The 21,559-nt window shown below is 40.4% G+C and overlaps 2 protein-coding genes and 1 long non-coding RNA gene across 7 annotated transcripts in view; 1 reads left to right on the plus strand and 2 right to left on the minus strand.

The window, feature by feature from the left end:
• Positions 1-1,285: 1,285 nt before the first annotated feature.
• Positions 1,286-2,712, minus strand: SFN (stratifin). Its single transcript, XM_034413575.3, has one exon. It carries the CDS (start codon positions 2,710-2,712, stop codon positions 1,972-1,974), a length of 741 nt encoding a protein of 246 aa, XP_034269466.1. The 3' UTR covers positions 1,286-1,971.
• The window catches only part of ZDHHC18 (zDHHC palmitoyltransferase 18), a 33,606-nt gene continuing 13,332 nt past the window's right edge, over positions 1,286-21,559 (minus strand). The window contains exons 7-10 of one of the 5 annotated variants that reach the window (XM_087876948.1): positions 21,335-21,444; positions 19,002-19,101; positions 9,455-9,538; positions 1,286-2,845 (exon numbers count right to left, since the gene is read on the minus strand). In XM_087876948.1, coding sequence (XP_087733074.1) covers positions 9,500-9,538; positions 19,002-19,101; positions 21,335-21,444 — 249 coding nt within the window. In that variant the 3' untranslated portion in view covers positions 1,286-2,845; positions 9,455-9,499. Of the gene's footprint in view, positions 2,846-9,454; positions 9,542-12,247; positions 13,921-15,393; positions 15,490-19,001; positions 19,102-21,334; positions 21,445-21,559 lie in introns of those variants that run through there. The other 4 variants (XM_034413572.3, XR_004590688.3, XM_034413570.3 and 1 more) reach the window with 4 other exon arrangements.
• On the plus strand, positions 5,113-7,538 carry LOC148112412 (uncharacterized). The gene is made up of 2 exons (XR_015729551.1): positions 5,113-5,257; positions 6,580-7,538. It is a non-coding gene; the product is annotated as an uncharacterized LOC148112412 (long non-coding RNA).

Consider the following 21,559-nt stretch of genomic DNA (forward strand, 5'->3'; position numbering starts at 1 on the left):
TTCTAAGAATGAAGTGAAAGCTGCATTTTTTTTAAAGCAGTGAAATTAGAACTAGCCTTGATAATCCGTACAGATGTTGGGGAATAATATTCCCCAATGATTCTTTGCATAATAAAAGATTAAGTTTCTCTTAAGAGGAGCTAGTCCATAGTGATCATCTTAAAACAGGAAACTGTCTTAAATTAAATCAGACTGTTGCTCCATCTAGATCAATTAACTCCTGAGGATGGGAACATTTTTTATTATGCTTTATATATTTTTTATCTTGCTTGTTATATCTTTATCCTTGTTTGATTTCTGGCTAAGCTTGGGCAATTATTTTTTTTAAAGCCCTCTTCATTGGCTGGTTCACCAGGGACTGATAGAGGAGTTATTCCCAGCTCTACCTAGAGGTTGAAGGACAGAACATGGGACTTCTTGCATGCCTAATATGTGTCCTCCCATAGCCCACCAGCTAGGAACAAAGAAATCACTCGAAGACCAGTGGTTCACCTTTCTTTGGCATGAAAGATAGATGCTCTTCAAGGTCCCAAATAGACCTTGAGATCCACCTGGAAGTGCTAAGGAAATTAAGCAAGAGGCATATAGATTTTCCTGATACTTTGTTTCCTGAACAATCAAAAAGAAAACTAATTACATTCTTAGTAACAAGTTTTTTTTTTTTAGGAACATCAATAGGCTTTCCTGGTGTTTAAAATAGACCCAATGTGAGCCAAAAGAGCACATATCGTCATAGAACATCCCAATATTCTCTAGTCTAGTGCATAGGGTTGATCTGCATTAGTGTAGGATGTAAAAAAAAAATCCTGATCACACCCAGTCCAAAAAAAAATGAAAGAAAGCATCCATGACTGGGATTTGATGCATGGTTATGTGCTTCCTGAATAAGGGAGCAGCATTTGTGGTCCTGGAAAATACAAGCATGTGCTGCTTTTCTCTTGGAGAAGGGGGAATGCATCCTTTTCAGCTCAGATCAAAATATTCCGATCCTTAAAGCCATTCCTCAGGGCTGCTTTGCAAATTCCGCCCTCCTCCTTTCCTTTCATTGATGAAACCTACACAATGCCGTTCTTGCTTCAGACATACTGTTCTCCCACCTCCACCCCACCCCAAAGCCTGCAGGAGAACCTGGGATTTCAGAAATGTCTAACAGGCATCAACCTGCTCACCATACCTTTTGCTTAGACTTGTGTTCCCACCTCTGAAGTGGCTCTAAGAGGGGTCACATTCTCCCCTCTTACCTGGAAGCAACCAGACATGGAACTGAAGACCAGAACTACGAAAGGCAGGCATAAACGTGAATTTTTATTGGGGAAGAGTATTGCAGCAAACCACCACAGTAAACACCACAGTAACAAGAGGCTCTCTTGAGATTGCTAGCTTTAACCCCTTAGAAGAAATCCTCCCTCCCACATTCACACAAAGGCCCCGTTTCCAACTTCTGGCCCGGAGTGAGAAAACCCCACAGAACAAAAGCACTGGAGAAAGCAAAGACAAGTATTTTTGTTTAACTTGGTTTGGCTACTGTTTTGGTACCTTTGCCATGCAAAATAATGTTTAAGCTTTTGGGTTTTAGTTTTGTTCACAGTTAAACATACAAATTATATATATATATATCCATCCCATACCAGGAGAACACTTGTATTAACCAGATGCTGTACCAAACACAAGAGTTTATGAAGAAGGAAAAAAAAAACAACCCCAAGCAAGGAGTTCCAGGCTGCGGTGAGTCTAGCAGATGTCACATACCAGGAAGAACGGGGCCCATGGACGAAGGTAATCCCAAAGCTGTCACATTGAGGACGAGCGGATAAATGCTTAAGTCCTTTATGAATCCATCCCCTTTTGCTGTCAAAATCCCGTTGAAACTTTCAGGAACTGGAGATGCGTCTTATAAAAAATACCATGTGTTGGAAAAAGAACAAGAGGAAGGGAGATGTGGAGTTACCATCATTCTATTGTCTAAAAAGTTCAGTTCTTTGGCTCTTCGCCCGCTTCTCCACCTTCTTCTCCTGAGCACTCTGCTGTCCATAATGTGAGATTGTCCCTGAGAAGCTGCATGATGAGAGTGCTGTCTTTGTAGGAGTCTTCACTGAGCGTGTGGAGGTCACCCATGGCTTCATCGAAGGTGGTCTTGGCCAGCTTGATTGCCTCTTCTGGAGCATTGGCAATTTCATAATGGAACACGGAGAAGTTGAGAGCAAGGCCCAGGCGGATAGGGTTTGTGGGTTGCATCTCCTTCTTGCTGATATCCATTGCCTCTTGGTAAGCTTTTCGGGCATTGTCAATTATCTGCTTTCGGTCGTCCCCAGCGGCCACCTCAGCCAGGTAACGGAAGTAGTCGCCTTTCATTTTTAAATAGAACACTTGGCTTTCTGCGTCGCTAGCTTTCTGAATGAGATGCTTGTCTAAGAGCCCCAAGACCACATTGCAGACATTCTTCAGCTCCTTCTCAATCTTCTCCCGATATTCATTGACCAGCGGAGCTTTGTCATCTCCTTCCTCCGTCTTGTGCTCAATGCTGGAGACAACTCGCCATGCCGATCTCTGACAGCCGACTACGTTCTTGTAGGCAACCGAGAGCAGGTTGCGTTCTTCATTAGAGAGTTCGGCTCCATCCTCTACTACAGACTTCATGAAATCGGCCATGTCCTCGTAACGTTCAGCCTGTTCAGCTAGCTTGGCTTTCTGTACTAGGTGATTCCTGGCCATTGTGAATAAGCAGTGATAGGGAGCGCTGGGCAAGGAGGCCGATTTGGAGAGGAATCAGGCAGCTGCTAGCAAAGCTGTCGGAATCTCTGCTGAGTTTAGCTGCTGGGATCAGCTTTTGGCTTGGCGTCTCAGCCTGAAGCAAGAACAAGGCGTGGTGAAGAAGCTTCTCCATGAACCCTTCCCCCACTTCCTTTCATGCAGCCTCTCCTTAAAAGGAGTTGCAGTGATTCACCTTGGAGCCAAAGCGGGAGTGAGTGAGTGAGTGAATGAATGCATACCTGCCTAGGATGTGGAAATGCAGCCTTTTGGAAACTTGAGCAAGAGGTTGCTTGTCTAGGTAGAAGCTTTGGCAGGACAGCGAACCAGAGAGGAGGATAGGACTATCCTTCCCCTCCAGGGGGCAGCACAGATATACAGTATTTCTTCAACCTGAGCTGCCTCTGATCCTGATCCTTTCTGTCTTTGCATCTCCTCCACCCTGTGTGTGCCAGTATTCTAGGGAATCTCAAACTTAATTAAATTACTCATCTTAAATTATATTGCTTGTGAAACTGCTGTCTTTCTAAAACATAGGGAACCATGTATATAATGGAATATAAGAGTCCATAAAGTTCAGAGAAATACAGTTAATGGGATGTTCAATTAAAGACCTCAAGTATTTTTTAACCTCAAGGATGAATTCAAATTATTGGCTCAAATTTAAAACAGAAAAACAGTATGTAAAAAAAAAAATCCAGTGCTGTATCTAACAATTACTTCACCAGAATGAGGGTAATATTCTTTGGAGTGGACTTTTTTGAGTATTCTGTGCTGCATGAACATCTGTACAGACCTGCTCACTTTACTGTCTCAAGTGATGATCCATATATATGAAAGACTAGCACCAGATCAAATTGCTTAACGCACTGTAAGCCGCCCTGAGTCTCCGGAGAAGGGCGGCATATAAATCAAATTTTAAAAAAAAATAAAAAATTATCACATACAAAATCTCTCCTACTTATAGGTAGTCCTTGACTTACACACCTTCATTTAGTGACCATTTGAAATTATAATGACACCAGAAAAAGTGACGACTGCTTTTCGCACTTACGACTGCTGCAACATCCCATGGTCATACGATCAAAACTTTGGGTGGTTGGCAACTGGCAACTATTTATGACTGTCCTGGGGTCATGTGATTGCCATTTGTAACTTCCCAGCTGGCTTCTGACAAGCAAAGTCAATGGGGGAAGCCAGATTCCTTTAACAACTGCTATGATTTGCTTAACAACTATGGCAAAAGGTCATAAAATGGAGCAAACCTCACTTAACAGAACATTATCCTACACAACATCAGACTACTGTAAATAGCTGGTCCTCTTCAAGGGGAGACATTAAGTCATCATTCCAGTATATTAGACTGCCACAGTAAGATGGTCAAGAACTAATTTCTATTACCACAGAAGTTAGGGTCATGAATAATTGCTCAAAGTTGCAGCTACTATAAGTTTAAATATACCTCTCAAGAATGGACTGATTTCCCCATAAAATACGGAGTTAGATGGGATGATTCTTGTGGCCCCTTTCCACTCCACAAGTCTATGGTTCAGGTTGCAGTAATCTCTCATTTTCACATTATTTGTTATCTGATCCTTTGATTATGGGGATTTTGAGAGATAAGATCAAAAAATATAATTCAGTATAGTCTCAGTTTGTTGTTCAAAAATCCATAATAAGTTGCATATATAAAATCGTATGTTGGTATATTTGATAAGGGAAGAAATGCTTATTGTTCTATACCGTAATACTGCTGTTGTTCTTTGGTGTGTGTGGTTTTCCCTTGTTTGTTTCTCTTCTTTCCCTTTTTTTTCTAATTTTACATTTTGGTATTCTAGGAGATAGCTTGATTAAACAGTTTAGACTGAAATGTGTAAGTAGTGAATTACATTGGTACCTTGGTACCACTGATATTGGTACCTTATATACCTTGGTACCACTGATATTGTTTAAATAAAGCAATTAGAAGGGATGTGGGAACTGAGTATTAGATCACTGTGAAAACCATGTGCTCTAGAATTGAACTGCGGCCCTTCCTGACTCAACAGCAGCTTATTTCCCAATTTAAAGGATTTGAATGTTAAAATGTGAGTCACACCAAGCCATGCTATTTTTTCAATAACTCATTATCATGCTTTCCCCAACCCGGCACCATCCAGATGTGTCAGATAACAATGGCTATTCTGGCGTGGATTTCTGGGAGATGCATTCCCAATTCATTTGGAAGGTGCCTGGTTAGCAAACATTGGTCTATTTTCCAGATCCCAAGGGAGAGGGATTTACAGCCCTGAGGATCTTATCTTGTAATATAGTGGTTCTGTTACGCAGTCATGACTATCCCTTCCTCCCTCTGTGAATATTCAGTTTAGCAGGAAGAAGAATACACGCATAACTCAAGAAGCAATAGGCTAAAGTGAGACGTTTGCTACCACTCAGGTATCATGTATCATGAAGCTGGCAAGTTCAAGAAAAAAGAACCCCCTGGATTTCTAGAAAGAGCACTACGAAGGTGACGTAACAGAATTTTGAAAACTTACTGAAGTGATTCTCCTATGTAATTTATATCTGGTAAAATCAAGCTGGAATTACTATGAGACTCTTTCTTACACCTCCTTTCACCTCTGGATTCAAAAATAAAGGGATTGTTTCCCACCTTAAGTGTCCAACTGCCCACGTTCCACAGCTCTGTTGAGCATTCCATTGCATCAGAAAAAACTGTGTGAAGCTAAACAGATCAATGATCTGATGGTAAAGGGTGGTATCTTAAAATAGCAAAGATGTTTAATTCATAATGTGGTTAATAATTCATAGAGTAGGGCCTTTATGTAGAGCAGGAGTGCCAAACTCAATTTCATTGAGGGCCTCATCAGGGTTGTGTTTGACCCTGGGGGGCCACGGGGAGCATGGCCAGGGTGGGTGTGACCAGCTCAACATCACTCGTGTCGGGGGCACCTGTGGTGGCCCAAGCACTCTGCCAGTGAAAACAGGATCCTGAGCTCTGTTTTCAGCTGTGATGGCCCTCTGCAACCCACTCTGCCAGCGAAAATGGAGTTCAGGAGGGCCACGTGCTCCATTTTTGCTGGCAGAGGCTGTGCGGGCTGGTCCTTTGCTGTTTGTAGGGTGGCCCCCCAGGCGAGATCTAAGCACCTTGTGGGCCAGATCCGGCCCCTGGACCTTGAGTTTGACACCCCTGATGCAGTGGTGGGTTGCCCCCAGTTTGCACCGGTTCTATAGAACCGGTAGTAAAACCGGTGGGAGGCCACGCCCACTGACCCTGACATCATGAAAATGCTTCTGCACATGTGCAGAAGCTTCTGCGCTTGCGCACGGCCCCGTTGCGAACCAGTAATAAAGGTAAGTAGAACCCACCCCTGCCCTGATGTAGAGTCTTTGGATAGAAGCCTAAGGTACCACCCAAGAATAAATAAAAGTGAAAAGGCCTCCACAACGTTTAGCATTGGCTTAGCACAGCTGATTGCAATTGAAGTGGGACAGAAACCTGAATGAAAAAATGTGTTCAGTTTCAAGATAAATATGTCTTGATTCTTAAAAAGCCTCCCCATAAGAAAGGGCAGAGTTTAAATTACCTAACTACTTGGCTACTCAAAGAAATATGTCTTTTCACTTCATGCCCCACTAACAACAAACATTCTCCCCCCAAATGTCCAAAGCTAAACTATTGGCTACTATTTGCATTCACTGCTTTTAAATAATAGACATATTTGTCTTATGTCTGTCATCGACATAAATGTCTATAACTCTACGGACATTTCACTACAAAAGATTTTAACCAATGTTTTCTGCAATTTGTCTCTGTTTCTTCTCTCTTAGGAAAAAATAAAATAGTTCAGGCTCAGGATTCAAGCTGCTTTCTTAGGAAAAGACCTTCTCATTTCTACCGAGATTTCCATAAAGAAAGGGGTACGGGGTAGGGGAAGAATGTAACACTATGACAAATTGCTTCCAAGCACAGCCTTAGGTGAAATCTCTGAATATGTGCAAGGGATGGGCGAGGCCGATAACTCAGCTGATCCAGTTTGAGAGGAAAGTGTTCCATCAAGAGTGACTCATGGCAGATCTACACCCGGAAGATGAGCAAACCCGGTGTCAGCATCGTAATTCTTAGCGTCTTAAGTAAGTGATTGAGATCTGCGCTCTGATGAGTTTCCCCACCAGAGCGTGAGGAGGAGACAGGAGGAAGGCTTTGGAAGGAAAGAGCTGAAGGCTTCTAATATACCTGGCCACCTCCAATGGCCTTTCAGGAAACATCTTTTCTGTAAGGAATGACCAAATTCACAGATGGATGGAAATGGAAGGACCATGAGACAATGGCTCTCCAGCTTAACATGAAAAATCTGAACTGTAAACATCCCACGGATGGCTATATGCCTTCTGTTAAAGATTTCCAAAAGGACATAAAATGGACAACTCATGGTCTGGCCCTCTCAATTCCTGGCAAATAGATGGGGCAGAAATGGAGGTAGTGACAGATTTTATTTTCCTGGGCTCCAAGATCACCGCAGATGGGGATTGCAGCCAAGAAATTAAAAGATGCTTGCTCCTGGGGAGGAAAACTATGGCAAATCTAGATAGCTTACTAAAAAGCACAGACATCACTCTGCCAACAAAAGTGCATATAGTCAAGGCTATGGTTTTCCCAGTTGCAATGTATGGCTGTGAAAGTTGGACCATACGAAAGGCTCAGTGCCTCAGCCTTTGAACTATGGTGCTGGAAAAGACTCCTGCGAGTCCCTTGGACTGCAAGGCGATCAAACTGGTCAGTCCTAGAGATCAACCCTGACTACTCTTTAGAAGGCCAGATCCTGAAGATGAAACTCAAATACATTGGCCACCTAATAAGAAGGAAGGACTCACTGGAGAAAAGCCTAATGCTGGGAAAGATTGAAGGCAAAAGAAGAACGGGACGACAGAGAACGAGGTGGCTGGATGGAGTCATTGAAGCAGTAGGTATGAGCTTAAATGGACTCCAGAGGATGGTAGAGGACAGGAAGGCCTGGAGGAACATTGTCCATGGGGTCGCAATGGGTTGGACACGGCTTTGCAACTAACAACAACAACATGGTCCATATATTGTGATTATGGTCAGCTTTCTATATTGTCAACATAGGTATTGTGTTAATATTAGCAATATTATAACACAACACTATCACTAAAAGCCTTTGCGGCAACTTGTGGCATGCAATGCTGGCTTTCAGTTGGAGTTGATGAGCAGCTATGTGGCCTAGCCACAGCTATGATTGCAGTCAGTTAAGGCTGCAGAGCTAGGCAACAATTGATGAGAAGCACGGGGGACAGGACTATACAGGTAGAGATCACCAGATCAGCCAGTTACTATCAAGTGAATTAAAGTTATGATCCTATCACTAGTCCCAAAATAAGAGTCAATTGCTGGTGTGTATTAATACTGCCGAGCCTTTTCTTCCGACAGCAAAAATCTTGGGACCTAACAATGGCTTTCCAAAGCAAGCCTTACAGTTTTGCAGTATTAGAACCACTAACTTGATTTTCTCTGCTGATGATCCCCTCTCTTTTCTCATCTGCATCACGCAGGAAGATGCTTATAAAATGTCAAGGTGACACTCAGCTACAGTATTTGATGGCAGCCATCCAAAAAGACAAACAAAACACCCTATCTACATCAAACTTATCAGGTTCGGCAACATGGTGGAAAAATAGGTTTCACTGGAAAGTTATGTTTTAGCCCATCAGCATTTTCATTCTGGCCTTGGGGAACACCTGAAAATATTGCGGGCCCAATTGTTGGTGCCTGAATTACAATTTGGAAAAAATATTTTATATTGTTTATATGAAGCTAAGCCTGTGATCCAGAAACATCAGCAACTTGGCAAGAAAACAACAACAATCCTGCACAATAGGGCCTATAATGTTGCTTAATATGGTTGTGAGGATCAAGAGTAGCATTGGGAATCCTGAGGGTCACCAGATATTGCTAAATTACAACATCTAGCAGTCAATCTTGCATATGGGTAGTCCTCAACTGACAGTGGGCAAGGCAGGATTCACTTAATGACATTTCATTTAACAACTGCAGTGCCAAAAAATATAAGATAGGGTGCGGCTCACTTAACAACTGCTTTGCTTAGAAATTCTGGTCCAATTGGGATTGTAAGTCAAGAATTACCTGTTTACATTCCCCCCAAGTCAACCTCTACATGGGAACTGCTGACCAGTGTACTATTTAATCTTCGTTCCCGAGATCAAGGTGAGGCTCTCAATGTGCTAAGTTAAAATGAGGCCTTTAGGTACTCCGTTTCCTTGGCTAGTTTGGTTTCTCCCTTCTGCAGCTAAAGAAAGGGGCAGAAGAGGTTGGAAGCTGGACAGGATCTGGCCCTTCCCCACCCCAAGAAAACCCCCAACAGTTCTCAATAGGAACACTTCAGGGTTTTTCCTTACATTTTTTTCTCTAGCTTGGAGTAAAAAAAAAAGAATAAAAGAAAGCGAGTTAGGAAGTAACAGCCTCCTTTTAGGGCTGGGCAGGCAGACTGTAAAGATAGCAGTAAACATGAAGCTAGCTATTCCCAGTTTTATGCTGCTAGCCAGTAGAGAGAGGTGACTAAGATGATAGCTTGGTCATTGGCATGCTATATACAGAGCCTTTTGGAAATTCTGTTTGTGAGGTCAACCTTCTAGCCTACTTACTACAATGTGAAGATGTCCCACTTACCATTTGCTGAGGACAGGTCCTCCCAATGGGTCTTCTATCTTGGAGTCAGGCATCTACTGAGGCAGGGTGGAGCCAGGCCAAGCTCTTCTAGCAAAAAAGCAGTGTTTTCCTGAGAAAAATGGAAGATAACCTCCCATCTCAACAACCTGTGGCACATAATGGCCGTGGCTTGGAAGTGATAATCTGCTTGGCTATAATTGGCCTAGCAGCTGTGCTGTGAGACTGCTCGTTGCCATTTGGCCTCCAAGCCAGCACCTGTTTGCAATTTGGGCTGTGAGAGGCACCAGGACTCAATAGTAGTTCCTTTTTGTTTTAAGTGAGTTGACCAACCATAAGATGTGTAGCCTTGAAATTGATTACAATTATGGCTCAATGTATACAAATGGACTTGACTCTTATACTTTTGTAGCAGTGCAGCAATGGCCACTATTTTGGAAGAATCACTATGGGCTCTTCACATATTTTTTAAAAGTGTATTTTATTGTACAGTAGAATATGACTTGGTATAAATAAGGCCTCAAGACACGTTTTTTTTCCTTTTTTGAATAATCAATATGCTGTGATTTGATACAAAATTCAGCAAAGAGTTTTCTCAAAAGCTACCTCTTCAACATTTATCTAGTACTTGCAAGCACTGATGATGCTACCTAGCTGGGTTATGAAATGCCTGAAAGAAAACAACCAAGCTCAGAGGGCATCAAGGACCTCACAGGTCAATCCTGAGTTTCAAATTTTCTCTTATAGTAGTTGCAAATGAGTTGTACAAATTCATTAGCTTGTATGCCAAGAAAGAAAAGAAAAACTTGGTTGCCATCTAAAGATGAATTACTGTAAGTTGACTAGTCAACAGATCAACAATAATTCTAGAAAATTTATGTGGTGGTACTGAGAATACTCCATAGCTGATTATTTCTCTGTCAGATACACAAGCCCCTTTCTTGAATTCCAGCTTCAAGAACACTTGTGTAACAACTTGGCTATACAAATGGCAAACTATTTGCTGCCACCTAGTGGTTAATATATTGATAAGAATATATTGGAACATATTGATATACAGGTAGTCACAACTGTTAACATTAAACTGGAACCAATGCATGAATGTTGCTTTATGAGCAATCCCTCTCCAGATGGCCACTATACAACATTTGCATGACGTAGTGTGAATTGTAATTAATCATAGTTGAAGCAGCCATCCAGAACACATATAGCTTATACCCTAATAGGCTTCAACTATTGTTGACTGTTCCATTTTGATGACAGCCATTTACAAGATCTCGACTTACAACCACAATTGAGGCCAATATTTCTGTTGCTAGGCAAAACAGTTGTTAAGTGAGTTGTGCTCCATTGTACGACCTTTCTTGTCACAATTGTTAAGTGAATCAATGTAGTTTTTAAGGTTAGTAGTGCAATTATTAAGTGAATGTAGCTTTTCCATTGACTTTGCTGGTCACAAAAAGTGATTAGATGGCCTAGGGCAGGGGTGGGTTCTAATTTTTTTTACTAACGGTTTTGTGGGCGTGGCTTATTTTGTGGGTGTGGCTTGGTGGGGAGTAATGTGACTGGGTGGGCGTGGCCATTTTTTTTTTTTAACTTTTAAAAGCATTTTTTCTACAACCTTAAGAGGTTGCAGAAAAAAATGCTTTGAAAAGCCTCTGCCAACCAGGCAACTCGGCTGAGATCGTTAGAGGCTTTTCAAAGCATTTTTTTTACCACCTCTTCGGCCGAAGAGGTTGTAGAAAAAATGCTTTTAAAAGTTTAAAAAAAAAAAAAAAGCCTCTGATGAGGTGGGCGGGGTAAGCGAGCGGCGACTGGGCCAGTTCGGGGTGTGGCCAGCCAATGTTATTACCGGTTCTCGGAACTACTACAAATTTTTACTACCGGTTCTTGCGAATCGGTGCGAACTGGGAGCAACCCACCACTGGCCTAGGGATATTGTAACCATCATAAACACATGCCAGTTGCCAAGCGTCTGAATTCCAGTCATGTGGATGCTACAATGGTTGTGTGAAATAATGGTTATAAGTTACTTTTTAAGTGCCGTTGTAACTTCAAATGGTCATTAAATGGATGATTATAAGTCAAGGACTACCTGTATTTGCTGATTTTCCATTTTTCTTTGCGAATACACACGAAGCCCACAAAAATCCATATTTAGAGATGATGGCCATGGGATGAATAAGGGATGAATATCGGATGAATAAACCTAATCCTTTCCCAGGGCCTTTGCTTTCAAATGTAGCCACAAGGCATGAAAAAGGAAAGTAGAACAGCACTACAGGAGTGGTTCCAGTTTGCCTCACATTCTAGGCCTGGGCTGCTCAATCATAAAATAATCTAAATTAAATCTATAGCTATTCACAAAGTTTTGAGATTTGGGCAACATGACAAGTAAAACTGTAGAGCTCAAACATGTCCTGCAAATGTGAGCACAAAACTTCTAAAGGACAAATTCAGTTCTAAATTGCATAGGACATTTACACAGATGGAAGAGATTTCCCACTTTAGATGGTTAGACTCTATTTCTTAAAACAATGAGATTTTATTGGTAGAGGAATAAGTAGAATGTGCATCTATCTCCAAACTTTCTCCTTGTGCATAGCAATTTCATTTTTAGAATGATGCACAGGAAACTGACACTTGCAAAATCACATAGACACAGACATACAATCTTCTATTACACTGTTACATTCCAGTGTCAGCATGAAAAGGGGAACTAATAAACTACATGCGCAGAAAGATATGGAGAATATGTTTCAATGGATTTGATACAGAAACCAGAGAGTCAGAGAGTAAGATAGGAGAAGTTTTATTGTTACAAAAGTGAAAGGCATAAATGGATTTCAAATTCCAGAAAAATACGGTTGAAGAGGTCAAACAAGTTTGGTTCTGTTGTCTAGAGGGAATTAATCTGGGGAAGTTTGTGCCCTATGCAAAGGTGTTAGATTTTCAACTCTATTTCCCAAGCGGCATGGGGAATGGAATGATGAGAGCTGAAGTCCAACATCTCTGCAGAGGACTTCAAGTTGGGAAAGGCTGGAATAAGCCTTCCTATAAACCCCTGTTCTGATTTACGTCTTGTCCGTCCTAGAAATTATGTGCAATAGGTGAAGCAAGAAAAGAATTCTGATCAGAAACTGTTACCTAATACTACAAAACACTAGTGTCAATAGATTGGGGGAGGGGAGAAGCGGAAGAGAAGAAAAAGGTAGAGAAAAATCTAAGCCACTTCTAAAACTCAAGTTCAGTTACCAGTATAAACACTAAATTAACTATATTCAGAGGAGTACACATACCCCTTTCTCATCTCTTATAGAGTTTTTAAAAAAGTTTTCAATTCAGACTCTGCACAATCTTGCCCTGCTGGCTATAGCAGCTTGAATTTCAGCAGGATAGGTCTATATAAACTGATGTGATCCAGCCCGAACTATCCTCTCGTGATAGTTTGAGGACACCGCAGACCCAAACACTTACGTAGCAGAGCTGTGAATCGTACTGTGCTTAATACAGAAGGAAATACATGTCACGCAAACACACACATACAATTTTGCATCTAGGTTTTGCAGAATAGAAAGGAGGCAAGTTGACTTATTGTACATAAGTTTATAAAGTTGCATAATTCTCATTTTGTAAAGATGGCGAGTGCTAGATCTCCACTTGGGTCAATGGAAATCTAGGTTCATCTTACTTCTGAGATTTCAGCAGAAACTGCATAGACACTTGCAAGCGTACCTTCCAAATAATAATGTTTAGAATTCGCTTGGAGGAGAAAAATTAAAGCAAAATAAAAAGCATACAGTCCCAGAAAGTTCTAGATCCCTTATCCCGTATTTTGTCTACGTTTCTATAGAATCATGCAAGCCACACACGTACGGACACACAAACACACGCATACACAGTCCTGAATACTGGCTCACAGTGCATTGCATTGTTTTTGAAAAGTTGCTAACGTTGACCAACTGCATCACGTTTGGCGCAAGCGTAGTGTGCTTTGGAAACACTGATTCTAGACAACAGAACTGGATTGGGATCGGTGTCATTGATTAGTACAAGGTACCAACCTAGATAACTGTATAAATCGCCCAAGAATTCTGAAGGCTTGGGACATCCCTGAACCAGGTCTGAAATGCAGGAGCCAAAAGAACTTCCTCTAATTGCACTCACAGCAGATGAATTGATTTGTATGGCTTTAAGCTTCAAACCCCAGGGGTAGCAGGAGCACCTCCACTCCAGCCTTGAGGGCTTGGCATAGCTTTTTCCTTGTGCATGGTGGCATCTCCCTATTTTTGCTGGGACAAAGAAAGTGATGCAGCAATAGAAAAATTAGATAGCCCTGGAGGGTTGAGAGGCACAGGTGGTGGCAACGGCTGTATTTTCAGATATTTGACAGGGGTCTCTTGGGTTCGCCTTGAGTTTTGCCACGAGGCGCAGAGGGTCCTCAAAAGATCTTTTGTGCCCTGGACATACTGGATGTTCCCAAGAAGTGGACGGGATTGGGAGAGGGAAAAGGAAGAAGAAAAGAGAGGATTAGTAAATGAAAGCAGCAGTGAAAGAAGGATCATCACAGGCCTAGCATTGGCAGGCAAGCTAGAGAAAAGGAAAGTATGGGAAAAGGAAAGTTAGTACAATGCAGGTAAATCTGGAATATGTCTTTTTAAAAATGCAGCTTTTGCTCTGAAACACTTGAAGAAAACTCTCAGGAGGGGAAATATTAGATGCATCCAACAAAGAAAAGGGAGGATGAAAAAAAACAAAATAAAAGGTTCCTGAAGAATGTTACATGGACATATAAGAGAATGAAAGACAAAAAAAAATACCTTCCCCTGTGATGAAACAGTAAAATTCAGATATATGCCAAATACGACACATACTCCCAAATCTTTTCATGACCACCCATAGCATCCGTTGTAACAATAAATTCTATTACTACATTAGAAATGAGAAATCATGCCCAGAGGTTGGGGGGGGGGCTCTTAAATCACATATGATGTGGATGTTCTAATGGGTTTGGGTATGCATATAGTCAACTTTCATTAGACATGGAAGAATATATGAATGACAGCCCCCTTTAGACTACTCCAATCACAATGACATATTTAAACATGCTGGACTGGCTGTACATTAAGGTCACATGAAAACATGTAGCACCAATTTCTGTATGTTTGCAATGAAGCCTCTCTTGTGCTTCTGGGTTTTTTTCCCCCCCAGCTGGGAATATAGGCAGATGGCTAAAGGTCCAGAATTCTTCCTTTGCTTTGCCCTATGCAAATCTGTTTACGACACCAAAGAGAAATAGTTAGCTTTACAGATTGCTTGTTGTCCCAGTTGCTTCTCCTTTAGATGCCTTCACTTAAATACCAGTAAGCAACAATTGCTTTTTCTATGCAAGAATATAAGAGATGTAAGGCAAGGAAAGAAGATTAATGAGTAAAGTAACTAAAAATATTCTCCAGCTTTGTTCTTTCTTAAGGGGGGAAAGGAGAGGCGGCAGATCTGATGACATGTACTTCCTCACCAAAGATAATAACCTACAGGAATTAATCTCTTGGAGACAGTAATAGCACAGCCATAGCCAAATATATATCATGGCTCGCCAATGACAAAGCCAACAGATGTCTCTTGTGCTAAAATTTAACATTTTCACCCTAGCTCAAGCCTTCCCAATGTTGAGTGCAGCCTTTCATAATGTCCACCTCTTCATCCTGATGTTATTTAGTTATTTATATAGTGTTTTATCTGCCTTGCTCCACAGGTTCCTTGTCTATCCCTCAAGTCCTTCTTGGCACTTTATAAACCTTAGAACCCTCCTTGAAGCTTAAGCCATGGATGGATGATTGACCCGTAACCATGGAGAACAATTCAGACTGAGACTTGGAACACTCATGTGGTGAGAATGAGATGAATCACTGGGTGATGGCGAGGAAGAAAAAAATTCTTACCAGCTAACCTTCAGAGAGCAGTACTAACCCATCCTGTGGGGAGGGACTATCCCATCAGGCAGTGCAAGATATCGCAAAGTCCTGGCAGGCATCCTCCTGAAGAAGATACCAGAGATTATGTATTGTGGCAGGCTTGGGTTTGGGGAACAGGTTGGGATGGTAGGGAAGTGAGAGAAGACAGACATAGCACACAGCTGCTGTGCGAGAGCAGTTAAATGCATTCTTTCTGACTAGCTTTAGTTACAGCAACTCTGAAGCAATACACTAAAACAGAGATCTTCAAACTTGGCAGCTTTAAGACTTGTGGACTTCAACTCTGGGAGCTGAAATTCACAAGTCTTAAAGCTGCCAAGTTTGGGGACCCCTGCACTAAAACAAAACTTCCAATTAACAGGACACAGATTCATCTTTCTCCAATCTCCACCTTTCATTATAAGGAATTATGTCCAGCATCCGTTTCTATGCCTGCTGGGTTCCAGAATCAGCAGCCCTGAAATTGCCCAAATTCAGCTTCTTGGTCTAGAAGATATTCAAATACTAATTTGTCTTAATTTAACAAATAAGGAAAATGGAAACATAAAACTGAAAACAATTAGCTCTTTAAAAAAACATTTTTATTACAAAAGATTTAGTCATCGTAAGAGTGTTTCCCACACAAATGGAACACTTGCTTACAATTTCTTTCCCCGCCAAGTTATACAGTAATGCCTTAGAGAGCAACACAAACTTTTCTTCAATAAGAAACAACTCTTCTCTTTCCTAACAATAAAAACTCTTCCAGAATTATCTTCTCCCCTTCCCTTCTGATTAAATTTCTGAAAGAAATAAGTTATGAACAGCCTTCTGGAGATCAAAACCACATTATTTTGAGCACCTACTGTAGCTCCAAGATCCATTTGGGTTCCATTAGCCAACTTCTCACATATAAGTGATTACAGATAAGGCTACCTCCAAAAAAACACCAACCAGTTGAGAGCCATGGAAGTGGCTGCTCTGGGAACAAGAGCAGTTCAGCTGTTCAGAGACATGCAAGGTGATAGAAACCAGGAGAGACAGATATTGTCTCCACTGAGTCCAGGGATCTTAAAGGGCAGAACCGATGATGTAGCAGACTCAATCTTTAAGTTTAAGCCTACTATTATTAAAATACCCCAGCCTTGGCACTTATCTAAATGGCACAGAATAAAAATACTCTCCCATACATCAGCCAGCATACCATTGGAAAAGACCTCGTAACTGTCTCAGAATGAGAAGTATGCTCTACAGCAGGGCTCTCCGACCTTGGCAACTTTAAGACTTGTGGACTTCAACTCCCAGAATTCCTCAGCCAGCTTTTCTGGGAGTTGAAGTCCACAAGTCTCAAAGTTCCCAAGATTGGAGACCCCTGCTCTACAGTGATCAGAAAGTGGAGTCCTCAGATCAGCAATACTTCTGGAGATTCTGAGAGTTATACAGAGGCTTTCTTAGGTGTGGCATGCATCAGAATATAAATACAATTATATCACATATCACAGCAGCCATATTTAGCTGTTGGAAGCTGCTATGGAAGCTTCTGCACCTCATCAGAACATCTAAGTGGCTTTTGCCTAATGCCTCAGCTGATTTTAAAATCAGACTCAAACTTCAGAAAGGGAGCACCGGTGATATGTACTACCCATTCTTGCAACTTTAATTTATCAGAAAAACTAACCAAAATATAAAACAGGCAAAGAAATGCCAGAGCAGTTAATTGGCTTTGTTCTTCTTCATGAAGTGCTCCAACTTAGAACAGACATGCTGAAGATACAGCATTATTCCTTCTAGTAATGTCAAACATTTTAGGAAGGGTACAAAAATATACCTACAGATGAGCAACCTTACTTCAGATCAGTTGTCATGATTCAGCTTAAAGGATTTGGACAACTTGCTTCTCAACTCAATCTTCCTATCAAAGTCAGCCAGATGCCCAGAGCAATGGTTTCCATTGCTGAATATGATGGAGCTACTCAAAACACAGCCCACAACAGTGAGTGGAATATATTGGCAGAAAGGTGAGAATGGTGGGAAACTCCTGACCACAGTGACTGCATTTTTTTTTCTTTACACAAAAAGGGTGCTTCTCAGTTCTTCTGCAGAAGCAGGATGGATAATACACTTATGTGCTTATTCTTTGTTTTCTTGGAAATATAAAATCCTATTCAATTTCTTTTAAACCCCAGTTTTCAAAGGTCAGTAGGGAGAATATTACTGTTGCATAGCTGATTAACCCATCCAGGCAGTTTCTAGATGTTTTCGACTACAGTACAAGAAATGAAACCTAACACCTTGGATGAGCAAGTTCTACAGGTTCCCCATTTCCTCCTACTGGCTGGTAAAATCCAAGAAATAAGATATAACACTTAAAAAACACCTTCTGGGCACAGGTTTACAGATAGTAAAAATGATCTCTTTAGAAGACAAAATAACATTGCTAGAAAAAAAACTATAAAATTTGTGCAAAAATTCCCAGCAGCTTTTAATAAACACATTTCAAGTATCTAGTTTCCCCCTATAGGCAAGGGCTCTCTCATGCCATGGGATGGGAACTGTGGGACAGTAAGAAAATTCAGCATGAGGAAGCAGGATCCCTCCTAAGAATCTTTAAGAAATGATCAGAGATCCAAGTGAAAAGACTTCTTATAATAACTCTGTTTTGGATAATGCTTGTATACATGAAGGTTTTGCTGAAATGGCCTTTAGTCCACATGCCTTACTTATACAAATCTCCAAACCCAATACAAAAGTGGCTCAGCTGTCCAGAGGCACCAGGTAAATACAACTCATCTGGAATGACATAATTTAAGAATTTCCAACTGATCTCTTTAATTTCATTCCTACTATTAAATAAATAACCTCTAGAAGCTTAGTGTTCTGATCCTGATTCAGATGAAATAGACAAGGACAATCCTGAGTCAATTCCCAGACTGAGAAACAATTTTCTGCTTCTGATTTTGTAGACTTTCTTTATAATCATTTCTAGGGAACTTCTATCTTCTACCCAAAACAGCTACTCAGGCTAATTTCCTCAGCAAGCAGTATTTGCTGGTAAAGCAAGGTAGTGCTGGGTCTTCAAATGATTCATGTTACAGTTTAAGAAGCATCAGTTATTCTTTGCAATATTCAGGCAGAATGGCAGGACAAACAGTGTAACATTAATATTGTTGGAACAAATAAAGTATGCAGAATACTTTAGGAGACAATTCTGTTACAACACCTCCATATGCAAAGTAGCTATGCCTTTTTCTACCAATCTTTTCAACAAAACCTCCAATAAAAGATATTTCTCATGAAGCTGGAATCTCCCAACCAGCTGTTCTAAGTATTTTAACCCTCAAGATGACGGCAGGTCCTACCTAGACCTTAACTGCAGCAGTGAAAAATGGCCGGTTAAGTCCCAAAATATTAAAAAAACCAAACCAATTAAAAATCAATGCAAGAGAAAGTGGCCTCTGGTTTGAATAAGAATTCTGGAGATTCTGCTCCATGAAGCTGTCTGCCTGAGCCCAGATAATGGTAAAAGGTAGGAGAGGCACCAGCTGGAGGTAGGCATAAGATACGTATGTCAGCGTTGCTAAAATGTTGGCTCATACCATGCTGGCATCAGATTTTGTTCCAAAGGAAGGGATTTCACCCTTAGGAGTAGAGGGAGTCCCAGCATCTGCCTGGACAAATCCTCTTCTATCTATTAAACTAGACAATTCAGACAAGGAGGGGAAGAAAAAAGGAGAGAAAAGGTTAGATTACTAATTAATTATGCAAATAAGAAATAATGCTAAAACAATTAAGCAACAACAATTCTCTCATTTACCCCATCAGTTCATTATTAGAGATCGGATGAGAATTCTAACTGGGCTTTCAATCACAAACAAGAAATTTGATATAATTTAGTGAGGAATTACATAGAAGTACAAAGGCAAGTGGTCTATGTAGATTGATCTGATTGTTGATCAGAACTTTTAAAAGTAAATACTATAGTAGGCAGCTATCAAATAAACTCAACTTGTCAAATGCCCATGGGATTTTTCAGGAAAAAGTGATAAATTGTGAGTTGGGTAGCCATATAAATAAATAACCAACATTTGAAAAAATTAATAAAATACCTTCAATGCTCCATTTAAGAGGCAAAAAAAATTGAATATGGTTCAACTCTGCCCCACTTGATTTATACAGTACAGCAGTCTACTGAAATTACTTTAAAATTGCTAAATACTAAACACATTTTGCAGGGTTCCATCAGAATATTATAACTTATTCTCCATTACAATTCTAGAAATAAATGATATATTAAGGTCAACCAGGAAAAATAGCTAGACAGAAATGTAAAACTTCATTCAAATTATCCTTCCAAAATATAAAACAGGAAATCTCTTGCTCAACAATTTTTTGTACATATTCTCCATATAATTTTTAGTACTATCTCAAAATAAGTGTTGAAATAATAATTTGTTTTGCCTAATTCTGCTCCTTGCCACTAAACAAGGATTTATGATGAGATTACCTAGAATATTTACGTTTAATGCTGCATCTGATCTCAAGGAAACTGTATCCTAAGTGAAAATTCCTCATTGCAATTGTCAAATATCAATTTTGCTTAAAAAGCTATAGCCGAACAAGATGGAAATAGAATATTCCATCAGCTCTATTCAAAGATTAGTTCTAAACAGCTGATCTTTCTGAACTGTCTCCATTCCAGCAGGTCATTATAAGTACAGGTAGTCCTTACCTTACAATCATTTGTTTAGTTATTGTTTGAAGTTATGACACCAAAAAAAGGGATTTATGACCATTTTTATTGTTATGATCGTTGCAGCATCTCTGTGCTCACACAATCAAAATTTGGATGCTTGGCAACTAACATGTATTTATGAAGGTTGTAGTGTCTTTGGATCATTAAACACACCTTTTGTGATTTCTGACAAGCAAGCTCAATGGGGAAGCTAGATTTATGTAACAACAGTGCTGCTAACTTAACAACTGCAGTGATTCACTTAATTGTCTTGCTTAGCAACAGAAATGTTGGGGTCAATTGTGCTTGTAAGTAGCGGACTACCTGTGCTATTTTATAGGAGTGTTGAAAATAGTTTATTTCAGAGGTTGATTATACTGGAATGTTCTGGATCACTTTGCCATTCTGGGGATTATAACGTTTGGGAAATGGCCAAACAACTCCAGGAACAACCAGATCAAAGTGGTCTGGAGAAAAACAGAATATTCTATCTCCCAAATTCACACCTGCTTTTATTGTAAGATCTGATGCTTTTGTTGTGTCTCTTCAACCCTTTTCTTTCTTATGGTCTAAACTGTAACTTCACTGGCAGAAATGGCTTGTTTTTATAAAGTCTATGTAAGCCATTTGGCAGAATGAGGTTTTCCGATGAAGACTGACATCATTACATTGTATCCTAACCAATTTCAATGATTAGGACAACCATTAAGCTGACAAAGATAGTTGCCTCAAGAGCAGGCATTAAACTGTAGAAAATTATATTTTTTAGTTAGCGAAAAAAGAGTGAATTTAGAACTTTTGTTTCTGGCAGACAAACACTTTCACCCAGCAATATGTATGTTTTAAAACTTAATTTCTAGCCCTGTCGTTTCCACTTCCTTAGCTCTCTTCTTTCCCCCTTTTTCATTTCTTTCTGTTTTGGTTTTCTAAGTCCATAATTTGCATTGTTTTACACAAAGGGAACTATTTTGTATCAGTCAAGACACCAAATTCCCCCACTTAACTTTCATTTTTACAATACCTATATATTTCTCACTGTGTGAATGAAGGGTCATTCTCATGATCATAAAGTACTGGCTGCTGTTCTCTTTTTTTCTACCTGCATGAATGGCTGCAGAAAACAGGAACAAGAGGCAATTGCAGGATCATTCATCAGGCATTTGAATACAGAGTCCATCTAGGAACATGTTTCCTTACCTGGGGTAAAATGGCCCACAGAGCACTGCACAGCAGTTGTTTAGGACACTTTTATGGCTATAGGGGTTGGCAAATTCAGAACCTCTCTTATTTGACCATGCCCCCTTGAGCTACAATCCAAAAGAGATTAATTGGTTAGGAAAAATCCAGAAAATCTTTTGCTGGTTTGTCTTTACTTAGATGAGAGTCACAGTTAACTATACATCAGATAAAACTAGTCCCATG

Source organism: Pantherophis guttatus, chromosome 10, assembly GCF_059756535.1.
Source record: "Pantherophis guttatus breed Tessera chromosome 10, ASM5975653v1, whole genome shotgun sequence".
Classification (NCBI taxonomy): Eukaryota; Metazoa; Chordata; class Lepidosauria; order Squamata; family Colubridae; genus Pantherophis; species Pantherophis guttatus.